At 35.1% G+C, this 19,796-nt stretch overlaps 1 protein-coding gene across 2 annotated transcripts in view; it reads right to left on the reverse strand.

Annotated features, from left to right (window-relative positions):
• LOC103989562 (187-kDa microtubule-associated protein AIR9-like) overlaps positions 1 to 14,214 on the reverse strand; it is a 28,195-nt gene extending 13,981 nt beyond the window's left edge. The window contains exons 1-19 of one of the 2 annotated variants that reach the window (XM_065153172.1): positions 14,076 to 14,214; positions 12,676 to 13,610; positions 12,428 to 12,493; positions 10,566 to 10,631; positions 10,360 to 10,431; positions 10,183 to 10,248; positions 10,014 to 10,076; positions 9,867 to 9,932; positions 8,938 to 9,037; positions 8,363 to 8,464; positions 6,945 to 7,168; positions 6,746 to 6,860; positions 4,798 to 4,918; positions 4,499 to 4,674; positions 3,771 to 3,906; positions 2,209 to 2,309; positions 2,070 to 2,117; positions 1,345 to 1,544; positions 1,128 to 1,245 (exon numbers count right to left, since the gene is read on the reverse strand). In XM_065153172.1, the coding sequence (XP_065009244.1) occupies positions 1,128 to 1,245; positions 1,345 to 1,544; positions 2,070 to 2,117; positions 2,209 to 2,309; positions 3,771 to 3,906; positions 4,499 to 4,674; positions 4,798 to 4,918; positions 6,746 to 6,860; positions 6,945 to 7,168; positions 8,363 to 8,464; positions 8,938 to 9,037; positions 9,867 to 9,932; positions 10,014 to 10,076; positions 10,183 to 10,248; positions 10,360 to 10,431; positions 10,566 to 10,631; positions 12,428 to 12,493; positions 12,676 to 13,497 (2,662 nt within the window). In that variant the 5' untranslated portion in view covers positions 13,498 to 13,610; positions 14,076 to 14,214. Of the gene's footprint in view, positions 1 to 1,127; positions 1,246 to 1,344; positions 1,545 to 2,069; positions 2,118 to 2,208; positions 2,310 to 3,770; positions 3,907 to 4,498; positions 4,675 to 4,797; positions 4,919 to 6,745; positions 6,861 to 6,944; positions 7,169 to 8,362; positions 8,465 to 8,937; positions 9,038 to 9,866; positions 9,933 to 10,013; positions 10,077 to 10,182; positions 10,249 to 10,359; positions 10,432 to 10,565; positions 10,632 to 12,427; positions 12,494 to 12,675; positions 13,770 to 14,075 lie in introns of those variants that run through there. The other variant, XM_065153173.1, reaches the window with a different exon arrangement.
• Positions 14,215 to 19,796: the final 5,582 nt, after the last annotated feature.

Genomic DNA, 19,796 nt, shown 5'->3' on the forward strand with positions numbered 1-19,796 from the left:
GCAACTGCTAGCAAAAACCCTTCCCTTACAAATCTAGCACACCCCCCAATCCTCATTATCAATGCCTACTTGCTCTCTCTCTCTCTCTCTGTCTCCCTCCCTCCCTGCCTTGTTGACATCTCAGTGCATGTTGCCACCACCTTTCCAGCCTCATCAATTATTTCATTGATGAATCTAGTTTCCATCTCACCATAAGCATACAAATGATCTAGAAGAATCCCTTACCCCAACGTACTTCCAGTGACCCTTATTTGCTCCCAAATTCTTTGTTGCATCTCGCATCTTCAAGTTTACCCTAATGCCACACCAAAATTTCAAAAACCTTAAAGAAATTACTTAACTAATATAACTGCAGTCCAATGTGAGCCACAGGAGCCAGTGCATATTCCTCTAAAATAAATTTTAATAGGTTACAATTGTGGTGTTTATATCAAAACCTTCATGCCTCAAACTTTTTTATAAAATTTTGATATCGTGTGAAATTGTAGAAGTCTAAAGACAATAAACAAATGGAGGAGTTTGACCCAGGATAGGGTCTGAAACAAATGGCAGCAGTACCAACAAATGCTAAACAAAAAGTCTTCAAATAGAACTCCAAGTCAGAAGTTTCTCTTTAAGGTAAAATATATCGAAACAATAATGTCATTTTTAGGTATCATAATAGGTGATGAAGAAAATCCATGTCATTTAGTGGCATTAACTAATTTTACTTTTTTAACTAAATTGAAGACAAAACATCCAGGGCATCAGCATCATGCTTTTGAGATTGCAGTCATCACTCAGTAATTTTTTTCATATCTTTAAGAAGACACTAAATTTGGAAGTCTATTACTAGAATAGTCTGACCTTCACAGCATTCCTGGGTAAGTTGAAGATGGAGAAAAACCAAGTCTTTAGTGGCCTAAACTATTCTATTTTTTAAACTATAATTAATGATAGGGCATCCAGTGCCATGGTTGTGAAATTGCAATCATCACAGTAATTTCTTCATATTTAAAGATAGATTAGATATGGATATACTGAGAAAATTCTGATCTTCATGGCCTCGGTAAGCAAAATGGTCCTTTGCTTGTGACAAATCAAGTGTTCAAGAGAATCAAGCAATCAGAGAGACCAACATAACTTACCCTCAACTACTTTTCCCGATATAGCATATGTTGGTTCACCAGCTTCACCATCAGGGGCCATAGGAGTGAATTTCACAACAATGTAGTGCCCAACAGCACCAAGTGGAATACGAAATGCCTATAAAAAGATCAGCATAAGTGATAGTTTATATGAATAACAGAATAGCAGATCATAAACTTTGATAAAGTAAACAACTTAGCCTCATTGAAAATATACTTTAAGATATCTCACTTTTGCAACTTTGGAGGCACTAACTGCTTCAAGACAATTTTCACCTTCCAATTTCTGGGAAGTTGTTCTGAACCATTGAACTCTACTAAATCCCTCAGTTCCCCCATTAACAACAGCACTAACAGTCACCTTGCTTCCTTCTCTAATATCTCCAACAATCTTCAAATTGGTAACCCTTGGAGGGGCTGCAGGAGAGAGTGATACAATGTGAGGTGAGAAACTGATATGAAGAAGCTAACAAGTTTATCAACACATTTAACAAATATAATGTTTGGTTTGCAGTTTCATCCAAACTGATATGACGACTGCCCCCATTTCGGAAGGTCCGGTCTGGTGCATCTAAAAAAAACATTAGGGCTCATGAAGGAAGTCACTAGCCCTCTTCTCCTCCTCCGCGAACCAGGTTCTGTCAATCCTCCTCCCCATGCCGCCTATCCACCTGCCAACCCACCACACACCACCCATCTCTTTGCCAGTATGCCACCTCCTCCTTTTTCCTTCTTCTTCCTCCAATGCCTCTTTTTTCTCTTCTTCCACTTCTTTATCTTCCTTTTTCCTCCCATCCTCTCCCTCCTCCAACAGAGTGTCTGTACATACCGACGTACTGAGTGTCGGTATGCCAGTATCGGTATTCGGTAGTATGTACTGGTCTGGCCTAGGAACGGCATGATGGTCTGGTACAAGATTGCATTCCTTGGTTTTTATCATACCTTGCTTTACAATTTCTGAAGTGGCAGATGATGATTGTCCCTCCTGGCCTGGAAAATGACAGAAAATAAACCTAAAAAAATTAATATAGTTTCATTAACTAAAATAATCATGTTGCAGGAGAATAATACATTAACATACCTTCAAAGTTAACAGGAATATATACAAAGACTAAGCATCTCCCAATATCCTCTTTGGTCAAGGAATACTCATTGGTACCAGAAGATGCTAGTTCAGAAATGCTGTCCAATTCAAACCAAACAGAATATAAAATTGCTGGCTAAAAATAAAGCTTCAAAGAAGTAGTTCAAGCTTGATAGTTCATTTGTTGGCGCTAACTAGGATTACAGAACCGTTCAACTGAAACTATTAGTGAAATGTGTATTATTTAATGGCACACTACAACTTACAAGCTTAATTAGTATTTTGCATGGGTTAGAAAACAACACAGCTTTGCCACAGGTCAGAGGACTGATATATTGCATGCATGAGAAAAGGTGTAGTTAACTATAGATTTAGCAGGACATGACACAAAAGTACTAAATTCTAACAAATATAAGGTTAACAATGAGCAAACACAGTTATAGAGATACATGTAGTGCTGCTAAAGTACGTATTAAATGGCCATATCAACGTATTTTTCTAATCACATTTAGTGCCACCAGGATTGATGAAATGAAACTACGCACTTAATAAACAATATAAGGTGTCCTGGTTAATGCAAGAAGTTACGGTCACTAGTACAATATATGTTCTTCATGCATAATGCTTAAACTACAACCTATATTCTTTTTTGTCACAAGCAGTCACAAAAAGGCGAAGCTGAAACTGTAGGTTTAACAATAAAGATAAGATGCCCTCATAAATTGCAGGAAGTTCAGAATATGAGTTTGTAAAATATATGGCTCTTCATGCATCTTCTTTTATAGAAACATTTCCCATATTAACTATTTACATGATGATTGGCTCCTAAGTTGAAGAATGGTTCATATTTTTGTAATGTCTTGTATCACAATAGTAAAATTTATGAAATGATAAACAGGTAACACATCATGCGGATAGTGGACTACCATAAAGTAGTACCAGCTAAAACCATGTCGTATGCAGCAAACTGCTACTACGGAAGAATATCAACCATATGCAGGGCATTGGCATCAATACAGTAATATAACCGATAATTATAACTGGACATGAGTAAACTGGTAGCTAAGGGAAATGAATAACGACAAGCTACACAAGTGAAAATATTTATACTAATTGGATATGCATTCGCAATGAGTTCCTTTTCTCACCCAAATGGTTAGCATCCAGTCAGAACCCTATTCTATCGCAACTGTACAACACATTTTCAACAGCACCAGTGGTGGTCCATAACAGATGGGTGATGTGATTACCCATCTTTTTTGTGTGGGTGGTTTCTTTGAATGAGGCATTAAGTTTCACTATTCTTCTGCATAATTGACTTGTATAAGAATCTCTTTATTTACTCAAAGCAAAATCAGTGAATGATTTAAGTAGGAAGAAAATCGATCAGCTCAAATATTCCATTATTCTTGGCTTCCAGAATGTATGTTAAGAACACAAATTATCCAAAACAAGGTAATACCTTGGTTACAAATGTCAAAATGAAAAGTAATTGGTTAATCCTTCTTCAAGAAAGAAAAATATGCAAATTTAAAGGTTAAAAAAAAGCAAAAAAATACCTTGAATCTTTACTCTCTCTTAACCACTTGAACTTGCTAGGCCCTTCTTTTCCTCCGAAATATTCTCCAACACCTTTTAATGTATTTCCTTCAACGGCATCTCCTAGAACCCACACATTATTGACCAATGGGGCAGCTGAAAACAAACGAGAAGCGGTTACACATAGTCAGCCCTGCAGAAATAAAATTTTAATAGTTGAATCATTTAAATCCACTGACAAACATCATTTCAGACAATCAAGTGTGTACTAATAATTATAACATACAATACTGTGATGATATGTTTATCATAAATTGAAGATTTTTCTATAAATCAAGAAAACCATAAGAAAACAAAAAGGCAATATAATACTGAAAAGGTATCTTAATTGTTAACCATAATTATAGGTTCTTTCATACATCGACTATCCCTTGTAACAGGAACCTAGCAAGCAGACAACCACTGCAATTGCAGGTTATGCAAATGTGAAAAAATATATGCTGGTACACATAACTTAGGACAACATGCTATCAACTGCTACTAGCAAGTAGCTTATTTTCCCGGCCATAAGCAAAACAAATATATAAAACTATAACTCCAACAACTCAATGGTGTATAATGACAAATAACAAAATATGACAATATTGCACTCTATGCTATCAGTCCACTAATATATAATCACAATTCACAAACAGAACAGAAGGCAAAAGAAAAAAAAAAACTCAGGAACACATATAGCAATCAATACCTGCTTTTATAAAGTCAGTCATTGCAGACTGTGGTTCTCCCTTGACACCAGCTTCTGTAACTGGAGTGTACATGAAAATCAAAATCGAATCAATGTCATCTACAGTTAACTTGTACTCCTCATCTTCAGCTCCCACTATTACAACAGGGCTGCTGTTCCATCTTCGCCTCAACCAGCTGTTCAGTAAGCTCGAGAATAAGTTTTTCAGTGTAAGTTGCATTCATGGACACGTGAGAAATGAGAATGATGATTGAGGCACTGTAACAACCTAATTGTTGATAGTACTGTAGACTACGCACCTTGTTACACATTTACCTGGGGTTCCACCACACCATGCAACCTCAGCAGAACCTCTTATTACATTTCCCTCCACAAGCTCACCATGCACGGTCAAATTTAAAACTTTAGGATATCTGGTTCCTAACCAAGGAATTGCAATTAGAGGAATCACGAGTCATGACTACAGCATGTGACAACAAAAGAAAACCATGAAATTATTAATAAAATTAACATGTTAATCTCACACATAGCTTCCTTCAGGAACTAAAAATTCATGATACAAGAAGATTGTCTCCTATTACTGACTCCATAAGAACTTCATAAATCATAAAGCAAAAGAAAATTTAAGCGGCATCAATAGTAGCCATACCATAAATTGCATGCACTTTTGGAATAGCACTTTGAAGGAATGATATCACCCACAACAGTCTAAAAAGATTACCTTGAAGGAATTACGGGAAGTGGCATTTGAAGATCTTCGATAAGATGTCTCTACAACCTTAAATTTTGAAAAAGAATTTTTTTTTGGCAAACTCAAATATAATCAGGACTTTGTATTTGTCATCTTAAGAAATTGATCTTTTTGTAAATTACCCTAATATCATCAAGTGGTAGCCACTTATACTTGTCTATAACCAATACCCAGAAAACCAGAGCTTAGAATAATCTCATTTTCCTTGCATCCCCTCATACATTCAAATGCTTTTCAGTCTCCAGCAAACCAACAGTGGTATATTCTTGCAGAATTTTGTTCCACTGGAGGGCAAATAGCCAAAAACCCTCAGGATGATGCATGGGTTTACACTTTTTTTTGGTCTAAGGGTCTAATGAGACTTGTAACTATTCAAACATCAGCAAGAAAAAGACTCGTCATCTGTATTCATCTCAACAGCAAATTGGCTTCTAACTGAAACAATAGACCAAACCTAAAATTTATTCTCAAGTCTCATGAGTACTGAATGATAAACCAAAGATGTTTTTCGAACTTTCTTTCACAGAATGACATCAAGGAGTTTTAATATTTTAATTCAAAAATGATCATAAACATCCATGACCAGATCACACAATGTTATATTTCCCCTTTTGCACTGTGAGTCTGCATAAATCTCGTTTGTTAGCTCAATTATAAATTTAGCCAAATTATAAATTGAAACTTATTAAGCCAAATTATAATGGAACTAAACTGGGGGTGTTTAATGTTAAGCCAGATTATAAATTGAAACATATTTAATTGTCCTTTCACCAGTTGTTAAGAAAGAACTTTGACACAACCAAGAGGTTGAAGGCCTTTCAACTCCCAATCCTGCAGGAATTGTTATGTAGCTGTCATTTCATACAGATGCACTCATAAGCAACAGAAAATCTGTCACCCTCCTTATCCAAATACAAGTAGGAAAAATCGCTGTAAACAATTCGGTCAAATCATCATGGAACAGACTCAACTGTTGTTCCAGCAATTATTAAAAGAACTGCAGCACAGCCAAACAAGCAAAGGCTTCATGACTTTTTCTCATAGGAACTGATATTATAACTGTCATTTAGTCTCATTATCTGGCACTCAAATTTTTTCGGTATTGTAGCAACATCAGATGGTTGCATGTTTCTTTATATGCAACAAAAGGGTCCGTGTTTACTCTTAATAATTATCTTGATATGTTAAAGATTTCAAAAATGCAAACTTTGCAAAAAAGAACTTTCTTTCCCTGTATACCATCTTTTTGTTTGCAACATATATAACCATGTATCAGGTATGGAATCCATATATCCAGTTGTATAGAAGGCAAAAGATTGTATCTACAAATTAATAAAATTCAAAAGTTCAGTCAATCACCTCATATTTAAAACCATGTATATCTTCAATGTGTTATACACACAAGTAGAGAACAAACGTGAATTAGCATACTAACTTTCTACTTAGGGGAAGCTATAGAAATGTTTAACTAATGTGACATTTCACAAGAGATGTACCTGGGGCAACAACTGATGATACAGCAAAAACACAAGGGTACTCAACATCATTGAGAATTGGAGTGCATTCGACCTTCAGAAATTTGCCAACATCATCGTGTTTTGGCCAGTAAACCTTATTGTTTGCAGGCGACAAATGATTAACATACTGGAACTCAAGAGAAACATCAACAAAACTCATAGGCAAGTACCACTGTACCTCGCCTACAGCATCTGCAATAGGTAAAAAGCTAGAGAGTATTCTTTCTCCTATAAGCCATTGGAACTTAAGGACAAGCTCAGAGTCGCTGCTTAAGTTTACAAAGTTAAAGTGGCAGCAGCAGATATCTTCTTCAAATGGCTGATCAACTGAGGTTCGTTTAAGCATGTAGCCATGAGGAATGTTATCCTTCCATTTTTCAACTAGGAATGAAAATGTTGACTCTGTCCAAAACATAAAGCTGTAATAGTTAACAACTTTACAAAGATGAATGATGACACTTGACACTACGAAGAAAACACTAATCATATGAAGTATTATAAAGGATTGCATATGTTGCATAGGAAAATAAACACAAACAATACTCTGAGGCCATGCATTCTTATGGGTTTGTTGGATTAGTAGTGGATATTCTGACTGTAACAAGATGTTGCATTGCATATAAGATGTATAGCCTAGATAATGGCAGTTCCATGAATTACTATGTCAAGTCGCAGATTCTACAAGCATCCTAGTACAGTGCTTTTCTTTTATTCGAATGAAGATTTCTGACTTTCAACGGATTTAATCAATCTTAACGTTGTAATTTTCAGCAGATAAACCATCAAAATTTCTGTCTGACAAACTACTACAACTGTGGTATGAATTCACAAAAGATTATGGTTCTAGGACTCATGCTTTACTATTTATGCTCTTACAACAAAAACAAACTTATCAGAAATCTGGTCCATAATATCCAGGAATGAGAAGCAGAGAACTTGAAGATATGTCATTCCATGCGACATCCAGCATAAGTTGGTTGCTGCTTGAAACTAACCTCAATCCATTGAAACTAACCTCAATCCATTGGCGACCACGCCAGCTGAAGAGGACCAATCACAGACAAAAGTCATAGAGCTGTATCTGAAACCAATTTCAAGAGGCTTAAAGAAACAACCAAGGATGTCGAGACCAAAATATTGGATCAAGTGAGAAGGCGGGCAAGGAAGAGACACAAGAAGAAGAGTTGGGATACAGCAAAAAGTCAAAGAAACAGATTGACATTTTTAAAGTCAACCAGTTCATCCTGTGGCAAGCCATCGAATGACACAGTCCCAGGACAGGCCAGTATAAACTTATGTGTCCACACGATGGTTAAAATTTCTAGCCAACAGGCTTCCATTCACCAGTAAAGACAAGAAGATAAGCATTCTTTCCAGTATTCAAAACAATCCACCTAAACCTGATAATGCAAACAACAACCAATAGCAATTTAAAATCATGTTAAAGCACAACAATAAAAATAAAAACAATAGCCGATATAATAAGAATTGAAACTAAGCTATATGAAATATTGTTTGCACAACTAGTGCAGTATAACAAGTTGCAAAAGTCAAGAAGGTGACTACATTTAAAAATCCGGAACTCTTAAGGCAGACCTTCAGCAAGATCTGGCCGGCAAAATTCCCATCCACCTCTGATGCACAAAGCTGTATGACCAGGGTATAGCTTTGCAATTTCCAGTTCTCGAGGTGAAAGATCTGCAATGTTCTATTAGTGTAAGAGTAGATAGATCAACCAAAACAAGTAACTTTCATTTTCAATTAATGCTAATCCACTCAAACCATAATCTCTACTTTCTAATGATTTAACAAATTTACAAACATGATATTGATCAATCATGCATCAACAATCAGGCTCTTACAATTGAAAAGTTAAACAGGCAATCAACAGCCAAAATCCTGAGCTTTTTATGCCAGACAGCATCTGAAGGCTAATATGGACAGCTCTAGAAATCCAGAATATATCCCATGCCTAACCATTAGATTCGGGCGATCATAAAATCAACCATGCATAATTGCATCATGTTTAAACAAAATTGTCATAGGTTTTGGCTAAGATCAAACATAAAGGAAGTAATGCAAAACAAAAAGGAAGCAGATACTAATTTGACAAGCTACAGAAAAGACCAAGAAAAATATGCCATATAAAGATTAAAGAACATGGAAGATACCACGGTCATTAAACTTCTTTAATGTAGGACCAATAAGCAATACCAAAGCTGCTTCTAAGTGAGGCATCTTTAATATAGGATTTTCCTCCACACGCAGATGCTGCATATAGCATTTGGAAACTTCACATAAGTTGCTGTTACTAATGGGACAAAGAACTGTTTCAGAATGTGAAAAAGGAAATGTAAGATGTTCTAAAAGATTGGCACCTAAAGACAAATTAATAGGTAGCACCAAATATTTTGGTATCTTAAACAAACCACATGAGATAATACCAACATATAAGATTCATTTAGCATGATGCAGTAGCCCATTCAAATGTTTGAGAAACTAAAGGTATCACATGTACCAGAAGAAATAAAGTAAATTCATCATCTTTAAGCACATTTGGAAATTATTTTTCAAAGAAGATAATGATTTGCTTGTGAAGAAATTTTGAGTTTGCATAAGACATGTCCAAATGCAGTTAAAACTATGTCAAATGCCGAATGGGTTTCTGTTTCTATACAAACCATCAGTATTCCAAAAACTAATATGCATTCACTTCATTGCATATTTACCTAAGGTTTTTTTCAGAAATATGCTAAATATGACTAAGCTTCTCACAAATAACACATCAATTCCCTAAAACCCCGTTTGATGTTTAGAGAAAACCACACAACTTATTTTAACAACCAATAGAATTAACACAACTATATTAATGAAATGTTCAGTTAGATGAAACAGAACAACTATTTTGTATGTGAAAATAAATGATAAAACCCAGCGTCTATAAGATACTACTACTTCAAGTTTGCCCAAAAAGAGAACTATAGTGCATTGTAAACCCAGAGTAAAAGCTAAAGACCTTTCTCTTTTTTTCTTTTCCACTCTGATAGAGCAGGAAAAACAAAGAAATACTAAGTTTGGTAAATGAATGGAAAAGCCTGACCTCAAGAAGTGGTAAATACGGAAACCCCTTCAAAGTTGATATCTTATTTTTGCTAGCTGCTAATACCTGAACAAATATCCAAACAAAGAACAGTGACTGAGTTAAAAAAAACAAAATCATTAGTTGTATAAGTTGAAACTAGCTGACCTGCAGCCGAGGTTGGCCAGACATGGAAAGTGACTTTAATCTGTTTTGAGCAACAGAGAGAAACTGGAAATAAGAAAGGTCACCTTAGGTTTGTGAGAGACAAGAAAGCACATATTATTGAAAAATAAAACGTATTCTCCAATTTAGGATTATGATGATAACAACAGACCTCCAGATTTGGAAGTTGAGGAAGGGTAACCAGAGATGTTATTTGATTTCCAGCAAGATAAAGTTGCTGAAGTAATAAGGCATACATCATTCTTAGTTGCAGAGTATAGTCCAAGAGCTTTCATATCGAGATATGTACTATTGTCAATGAAAAACCCATATAAGCCCATATACACACCTGGAGGCCTTTGCAATTTCCAAGAGGCTCAAAACCAAGCCCTTTGAAATCATTGAAACTCAGATCAAGCACCTACAAGGTGGAATTTACTGGCTCATTAATATAACACTGAGATGGTGTGGGTCAAGACAAACATATGAAAGGTAACCCCCTGTCAGTTTAACAAATAAAATGACATTCTGGCAATATAAACCAAGATATTATACCTTCAACCTCTTTAAAATTTCAATACCCTCCACAGATGATAGAAGATTGTCCCTGAGATAAACAAACTACAAAGTAGGAATATTACTACATGTAGAAACATATCATTTTTCATAGAATTTTTAGTGCACATAGAAAGAAAAGTAAGGCCATGATAAATCTACCAGTGAAACCATATTTGGTACAAGAAAAAGGGACTCTCACAATATTCAATGAAATTTGCAACCATGAATTTTGTAATCACCAATCATGCAGACATTTACCAGCACAAAATAGATCACTGATCACAACAGAAAGCTGGCATTAGTTGCAAGGCACTGAAACATTAACATATGATCAATTCTTAGCAAATTTGTACCACAAGAAAGGTTTGCAACTCTCAAGCATGTGTAATTGTATACGTGAGGCCGTGAGCCACCAGTATCAATGAATGTGTAACTATATGCCCCAGCTACCAATATCATTATCTGCAAAACATACCTAATCAACTAGTCCACAGTGACTTTAAGCCCATTCTTAGTCCATTAAGCTACCAGTCAGTCTGGTACCAAGATCATAGACAGCTTCAGCAAAGACAAGATAATAATTGTATAAAGAAACAAAAGTATTTCATGTGTGATAACTTGGGTACCTTGTTCCATGGGTCAAGGTCAATTTTCAAATTCTAAAAATGCAAGTTCTGGAGACAATATTCAGTTACCAATATTCCCCAATAATTATAACCCTCTCAATTTACCACATCTCTTGCACCAAACTTACATCTTTGCATATTGTCCCAATTCCTCGTCCTTCAAGATAATCTTTAAATAGATACAAAGTGATGGTATTTTCCAGAAACAAAGATTACCAGTTCAAAGTCTTTCATGGCAATTATGTTTTACACTTTTAACTTATCATAAGAACGTGTGCTATAACTGGAACCTTCTTATTCTTTCCAAAATATTCCATTTTAACCCTTGGATCTAATTCATGAGTACGATCATTATTTTTGTACCAGTCCAGAAGTCAAGAGAAGAAAGCCCTAAAACTTACCATCGGGTGATTAATAATTTTGTGCTATATTGCCTTCTTCAACCTTCCACTTTTGATATAATATATCACCCGTCTCATTAGACAAGTTCAGATTCTGCATTTGATGAAAATTTACATTACATTGTGCAGAATTCTACCACATCCTTATTAATCACCATAAGCTTGGACTTATCTCCAACGAGCCACCCAGTGGTCAACCATAGGTTGACAGGCTGGTTTAGAGGAGAGAGGCACATGTTAAAAAACCCGAAATAGTTGGCACTTATTGTGCATACATGTTAAACAAGTGGACTTCACATTAGTTCAACAATTTGTCTTCTCCCACTGCATCTCTCATCCATACACTTATTTTTTCTTGTATGGTCAGATGCCAGCTTAAGGTTGCAAACAGAATATAACATCTTTTCCCATGATAACTCAGTAATTAAACTTCACCCAAAAGAAATAGATAGGCAGTTACATGAGCAGGAAAGCACAAGAGTTTCCAAAGAAGTTCCACTCAATTAGTTTAGTATGCAAGGCCTCACACAAACATTCTTTTATTTATTTATTTCAAAGCATCATTACCAACACTTAATGTATTTAACATAAAGAACACTTTTTATTCAAGGGAACTAGGTGATTACTCAAGGCAGGCTTCTTTATTCTCAAAACAAAGGAACAAAAACAACGATGGTTCCAAAATTCTCAAACTAAAAAAGAAATAAATAAGAAAATGATTGGTTCCAATATATCTCCACAGAAAGTAAAGTCGTCATTCTTCATTCAAAATAGTATTAGTTTGTGTCTGGACTAAAATTAAATTGGACACTGGATCCATAATGACAATTACCTCTAGTATTGGTGACAAAGTCAAGGCATTAAGACTGCGAACCCTGTGTCCTCTTAAATCAAGCCGCTGAAAATAAATTAAAAAATCAATAAAAATACCGGTGAGACAAAAGATGGATTGCATTGCTTAGCTAGATGGATCCAAATTTTGAATTATTCTCTAGGACTAATAACCCAGAATAAACTACAAAGAAAAAAGAATTATATCGTAATATAACAATCCAACACACAAGTGACTTCATCACTTACCATTTCGACCCCTGCTTTGACATCCACCTGAGAAAGCATCATGAAGCGAGAATCACAACTCTCTGGAGTCAAAGTCTTCTTTCGGCCTGATAAAGAGGAACCCCTATCGATAGATGCAGACATTGATCCCAACTTAAAGCTGCTTGTAACTGAAGGTGAACGTCCTGAGGGAGACGACACGTTTGAATCCACTTTTCTTAGACTACTGCAGCCATTGGGACTGTCCACTGAAGATGTGGTAAACCTTCTCAAAGAAGAAACTGTTGATGGTTTCACGAGTGGCTTCAGTGTCAAATCTGCCTCAGTACTGTCAGACTTAGATGATAACCGAGACACAGGAGATGACTTCAATGTCTCTGAACGTGCTACAGCGGAAGGTACCTTTGGGATCACAGAAGGCAGTAATGAAAGTCTGCTTTCAAGGCTTCTTCTCTTCTCATGTTCAGTAACCGAAGAAGCTTTCTTTTTACCATCAATAGACGTTCCATTTTCCTGCCGTTTTGTAGCTGAAGATGGCAGCTTCAGTGCAATGCAACCGGTGCTATTTCTCCTCTGCCATGAAGCGGCATTCAAGCTCCCAGCAGACTTCGTTAAAGTGGATTTAGACCTTCTGGCACGCAAACCTGTTTGATCAGCTCCTTCTGTCCGCTTCTTGATGGAAGAAACGGTACTGGAGATTCTAGCAGTTGGTGTTCTTCCGCTGGGTTTTACCATTTTCGATGATTTCTTCAAGACCTCAACAGCTGTCGATTGTTCAGAGGCAGTCGATGATTGAGGCTTTTTGACCGGATCCTCGAGGTGAATCTCTAAATGCGGCTCCATTTCCACAGAAATGTTTATGGGTTTGACGTCTGAATCGAAGCTCAGACAATTCAACCACCCAAAAATACCATTTCGAAGTATTCCGCGCACGAATTTAAGTGAATGACCTCAGTCTACCTCAAGCAACAAACAAACATAGCAGGCACGCTTATCTTCTATACAATTTCCTCGTGAAACACCACGAAATCAAGAAAAGGAACTCAAGAAGCTAGCCTTCCGATCTCTGCCTCAAAGAAAGACAGAACACCGGGATTTCTCTTCAATTCGAGTAAAACCAGTTAAATACAAGAAAAAACCAGGCGTTAATCTCACGCAGTTCGACAAGAAGAGAAAAGAACTCCGATCTTGGCTCTCAAACTACACCAAAAGCCAAGAAACCGACCGAAAACTCAAAACCCACCAAGAAAACGTACTAGACTCCAAGGAAGACCACACTCTCCGCGATCTTGAGAGAATGCAGGTTCTAGATGAAAGGTTCCACACACCCTGCATCGATCTCCGCGAAGTAAAAGAATAAAGAAAAGCACAGAAATCGAACAAGAAGACACAGGACTTCAATCCAGTGAGCAGGATCTCACCTCGAACACTCGGGAATGCGTCGCCAAGAGCAACCCTCTTCTCTGCCGACATATGTAGTCAGAGAATACCAAGAGAGAACGAGGGTACGACGAACAAGATTCGAGCGGAAGCGTCGCAGCCTAACAACTAACAACAAACCAAAGAAAAGTTAAAGAAACGGTACAAATTAGGCTATCAAAATCCCGCTAAACTTTTGATCGGTTCGCGTTTAAAGTTCGTAGAAAGAAGAGGAGGGAGTTGATTTGACCAAATTGCCCTCCCCATGTCGGTAATTAACTTAGGGCACCGCCCCACGGTGCAAGTAACAGTTCTTGCAGTTCCAGTTAGTGGTCCCCACGTGTCCTCCCTCGAACGAAACCATCCTATTTACCGCGGTGCCTCGCCCAACGCGGTGACAAGATACGACCCACGACCCGGCAAAAGCCCGACTGGGTGACAATAACCGCCGCGGTGCGTGGACCCCGGTGACACGGTACACACAGCGAGGTAAAATCTGGAACGTTCATTCTGTGATCGGGACAGATCGGACGGGTGAGAATAGCGGAAAAATCTTCCACGCGGGTGCAAAGCGCACACGAACCCATGCAATACCAAATAATCACCGTTCGATGCGCTTGATATCTGCTCTATCTCGCATCTCAAAGTATCATACCCGTCACGCATGGGATTCGCGGGTGCATGGTCCATACTTTTGCTTACCGTTTACCCTTACCATACCTTAAAATAGGTGGGTCCCATGTACCATTCTCCAATCCTGGAAGAAAGTATGGATAGACTGACGGCATAATGAGTAGCCGACAGAATTCACCGACTCAACAAACATGGCGCCGACACGCATAATTGCGGCCCCATTAATTGGGTATTTGGTGTACTTTGCAGGACGATTAATGATGAATTAGTCATGAAGGAACACAACGTACCATCAAAGATCCTCAACAACGTATAATTCAAATGGTTTTGGCAGCAAATGATCAGAATAACTTCTATTTTTTATTATATTCATTATATTAAATTGTTGAAAAGGAATACATATATGTTTTTCATTCAGATAGATGGTTTTAGCTGTCACATTCGTTGGTGGTTGCTTCCATCGAGTATTAAGTAATGATGTCAATGAATACGGTGGCCAGTGCAGCAAGCACAGGATGATGTTGTCATCTCTGATCATATAGCTTGGATCAGAAACTGTGTCAGATACTTCATGATGTGAATCAATACGTTGCATATACATGATATTTTCCCCTCTTTACCATGCATTTATTTGGATATGCAGTTCCATATCAAACAACAGTATCTCTTTATGTCATGTACAATAACAACATTAACAAAACCATAATATCCCAATTATTTAAGATGGATTACATAGATCTATTGTGGATATACACTATTAAGCTTTGTAAATCTCTTTCATGCCATATATGTTGGAAAATAAGGAATTAGCAAGAGCCAATAGAGAAACCTATTGCAATATAATTTCTGGTGGGTTTTAATAAAACTCAAACACATCTTATGTGATTTATTAGAGTGTTTTTTTTCGTTAGTATTTATTTTGGCCATGAAAAATCCAGGACATTTTTCAGCCAAAAAAATATTAAATTATAATTCTGAGTGCAATTTTATCTTGTCATCATAACAAAGGTCTTGTTTGGTAACTGATAGCTATTGTAATAGAACAAACTCAAACTCCATGGGTAAGTCCGTCTATGCTATTTGATTTAGCACCATTTTGTGGTTAATGCTCTTCTGAAACTAAGAATTGTCACATCATGGTTTATAAACATAACATTCCGAATGTCATAGTTATAAATTATGAAGAGTTATTTAAAAATAATCAAAAAAATTTAAATATAAATAATTCAAGTGAAAAATATTTTTTAAGTTTGAAAGGAATATGCTAGGAAGGAGAGAGGAACACCTATACACCACTACACCACCCTGATTAATTTAGATTGACTATATAAAAGTGAATCCCAAGCTAAATAATAAGTTATAAGTATAATTATTTTTGACTAAATCTTATTAGATTATGTAATTCTATTTAATTAGGTAACATATATTATAGATATGATTAGATTCTAATTATCATCAATCAATAGAAAAAAATTTATTTATGATAAGATTCTTCGGTAGATAATTTTGATAAAACTGACTCTCTTAATTATTTATCCTATATCATTTACTTTCGTCTATAAATAGATATAATCTTTTAGGGACTCAACACGTGTAATAACACAACATATATAAGATTACATGTATAATATACGACATATATTAGTTCTTTTGGTATATTAATATTACTACATTCTACCAATCAGATTATAGAGTATGTTCTCATATTAGAAAAAAAAAATTTTGATTGACATCAAAATATATGTTCATCTAATCTTCGATCTATAGTTATTATATTTTAGTTTTTAGTATTAATTTTTTTTATAACAATAGCATTATTATAGTTTTTATGCTTACAATTAGCATTAGAGCTATTTTTTAAATCAAAATAACTTAAATCATAAAGAAATTTTAGATCTATTTATGTGATTAGATTTGTTTATCTTTTAAATTATTATTTTAATCTCTTATTAATATTATTTTTAAATTAAAGAGTATAGTCTTTCATTAACATATTTATTTTTAAGTTAAATCAAGTAAGTATAAGTTTAATTCATTACAAAATGATAATTGTATAAATTATTATATTCATAATATATTTTGAAATGTGTGTTTGAAATAAATGATATAATTGTTATGAGTTAGACATGAGTTAAATATGAATGTATATATTTTATATGCATAAAAATATATGAATTGTGATAAAAATATATTGTATGTATGTATATATGATGATGAACGATATGAAATGCATATATTTTCTATAACAGTATGAGAGTACACAAATATATTACAACATATAATGTACATATATGTTATAATATACAGTGTGAGAGTATATATATATATATATTATGACATGCGGTATATATTATGGTGACATACAGTGTGAAAGTGCATGTATATATTGCGATGTATGATGTAGAAGTCCATGAATTTGTTATGTTTTATAAGTATTTTGAATTATTTTGACATAGATTTTTTTTTAATTTTATATATGCTATGTTGTAGGGTTATGCTTGCTAAAAAAATCATAAGATCAAGTATTTATCGTTAAATATCTTATAATGATGATTTTAAAATAATATATATAAGACATGATACATACTCACCTAAATAGAGTTATATAAGGATTTATACTTACTAAGTAATCTGCTTACTATAGATCTTATTTTACATATAAAAATAATAGTATCCCACCCTAGGTGATTGGTGATTGGATCGGGAAGTGAAGGCATACACTCTTATGCTACAAATATGAATGATAATCTATGAGCATTTATATGTGTTTGACTTTTCAACGTATTATATGAGCATGTTTATCTTTTGGTCAAATATTATAATTTTTTACATGTATCAAAAGGATATAAATATGAGTAAAATGTTACAACAGGCTGCCCATAATGTCCTTAAGTTAGAAAAGAAATCGAGTCGTGTGTATTAGCAAGTTTTAAGCATTAAATGCTACTGAGTTCAACAATTATACCATAGGCTTTTCCATAGGATATATATATATATATATATATATGTATATATATATATATGAAATATTAGAAAAAAATTAAAAACTCATTGGCATGTTTCTTTTGACAAAGGTGAGCGGAGTGATCTAATCATTGAGTTGCAGAGTTGCATTTCTTTAGTTCTCACCAAACCCGTCTTTCTTGGGCTGATAAATTTTCTTCATCAGAATCTCTCTCTCCACCACTAGGCATAGTTTAGTGTGTCCAAACTCCCAAAAACATGATGTCTCTCATGTTTTATGCCCACTAGGAGATTAGAGTATAACCCTGCCAAACTCACAACGTTCCTTTTTTGCACCCCACTTCTATGGATTGGTTTCTGTACAAAAATGTTAAGACATCACATCAATCAAAAATACGATCAACAAAGTCATTCCCAAACGGTGTTGTTCATGCTAAAGCCACATATGATTAAGAAAATAAATATGGGGTGTATATATATATATATATATATATATATATATATATATATATATGTATTAATAATGCTTTCTAGATTCTAATATTTCATATGTTTGTATCCCTCTTCATGGATTTAGATTTTGTGTACATATAATAGTAATAATAACAAGGAGGAAGAAAGAGAAAACTATTCGATGCTAATCTGATCTCTCCTCCTGCACTTCATCCCAATATCCATATCTAAATCAAAGCCGACACCTACTAACTTGTAGACCAATCAAAGTTTAATTCGTTGTTGAACTTAAACCTAATAATGTATAGATAGCTAAGCTAAACAGGAAAGAAACTATCGAAGCAACTCATGCTTATCACTTCACTATCTTAATATCTCGACTCAAACTCAACAACAATATACTCAAACTCAAGAACAAAAGAAGCTTATTTTATTTCTTTGGCATTTGCTACAAAAGAAGTACATGGAAATTGCATCATGTGCTGAGAGGGCACAAGTACTCGAACACACTCGACACGTAAATGCAGCTCCATTCATATTAAAATATGCATCCATCGATCACATTTTGATTAGGGGCTTTTTCAGTGGTACTCGTCACTTGAAAAGATACTTGAAGACATGGTTATGTGACACTCATGATTTTTACTACTGTGCTACGAGAAAAGTAGTGCTTTACGAGTTTATTTTGGCAATCATTTATTTCTTTAGATTGATGTGGAGATTGAAGATTTTATGTGATTCGTCTATTCAAAAAGAAATATACTAACGTATAATATGAATTCAAGATTTTTTATTTGTTAGCAGCTTGATGTCGTGAATTGAAGGTTAAATAGTTTGATATTATCCCGAAGACATATGATTATCCTAAAAGATCCTCCCAAAATGAGATGAAAGAGGGTTACGATCGAGGGTTGACGATGAGAGCTTCAAGATAGCCTCTGAACTTTTGTGGCTATCTTGAGATAGGACTTATGTGAACTCGATTTATTTAGTGTCCTGCACCACAGGTCAGTATGGAGAGGGAAGGGTTCTCGATGTAACGCCTTTGACATTTATATTAATGTTTGGTAGAGATTATAACTCTTTTTTAGGGTTTCGAGTTTGGACCCCTTTGAGCATCGGGAACTAGTTTTTATACCTGTGGAACCGATGGGATTGGACCATAATTGAAAGGGACTACTCGCACGTCCCTTTGTGGTGCATTCATGTGGGCAATCGCTCGGCTCTTATTGGTGTGGGTTGGCTCATGCAATTTCTTACGATGTGAGTTAGCTTGTACGGTCTTTCGTGGCACGACGTTGAGCTGTACTATTCCATGTGGCGCTACACTAGTAAAGTGCAACTAACGGGGTGCTGCTTATTAGTCCTATTCACTTTCCATGTCGAATTGATGCCCTACTGTCTTTTATGTCAACTCCTCGGTGAGAATTATAATTAGTATCAAAATATTTCTTATCACTATTTATGTTGTTATTTTACTTATCAATTTGTCATTCACGTAATATATATAACCAGTTTGGACAAAAATAAAAAAATCAATCAGCATCGTAAATATAGATATATAAATATATATATATATATATATATATATATATATGGGTTTAATATTATAATATTTTAATAATTTTTAATTATATCCATTTATCATTTAAAATTTGACTATTTTTCTACTT

The sequence above is a fragment of the Musa acuminata genome, chromosome BXJ3-6 (genome assembly GCF_036884655.1).
Source record: "Musa acuminata AAA Group cultivar baxijiao chromosome BXJ3-6, Cavendish_Baxijiao_AAA, whole genome shotgun sequence".
In the NCBI taxonomy this organism is placed as follows: Eukaryota; Viridiplantae; Streptophyta; class Magnoliopsida; order Zingiberales; family Musaceae; genus Musa; species Musa acuminata.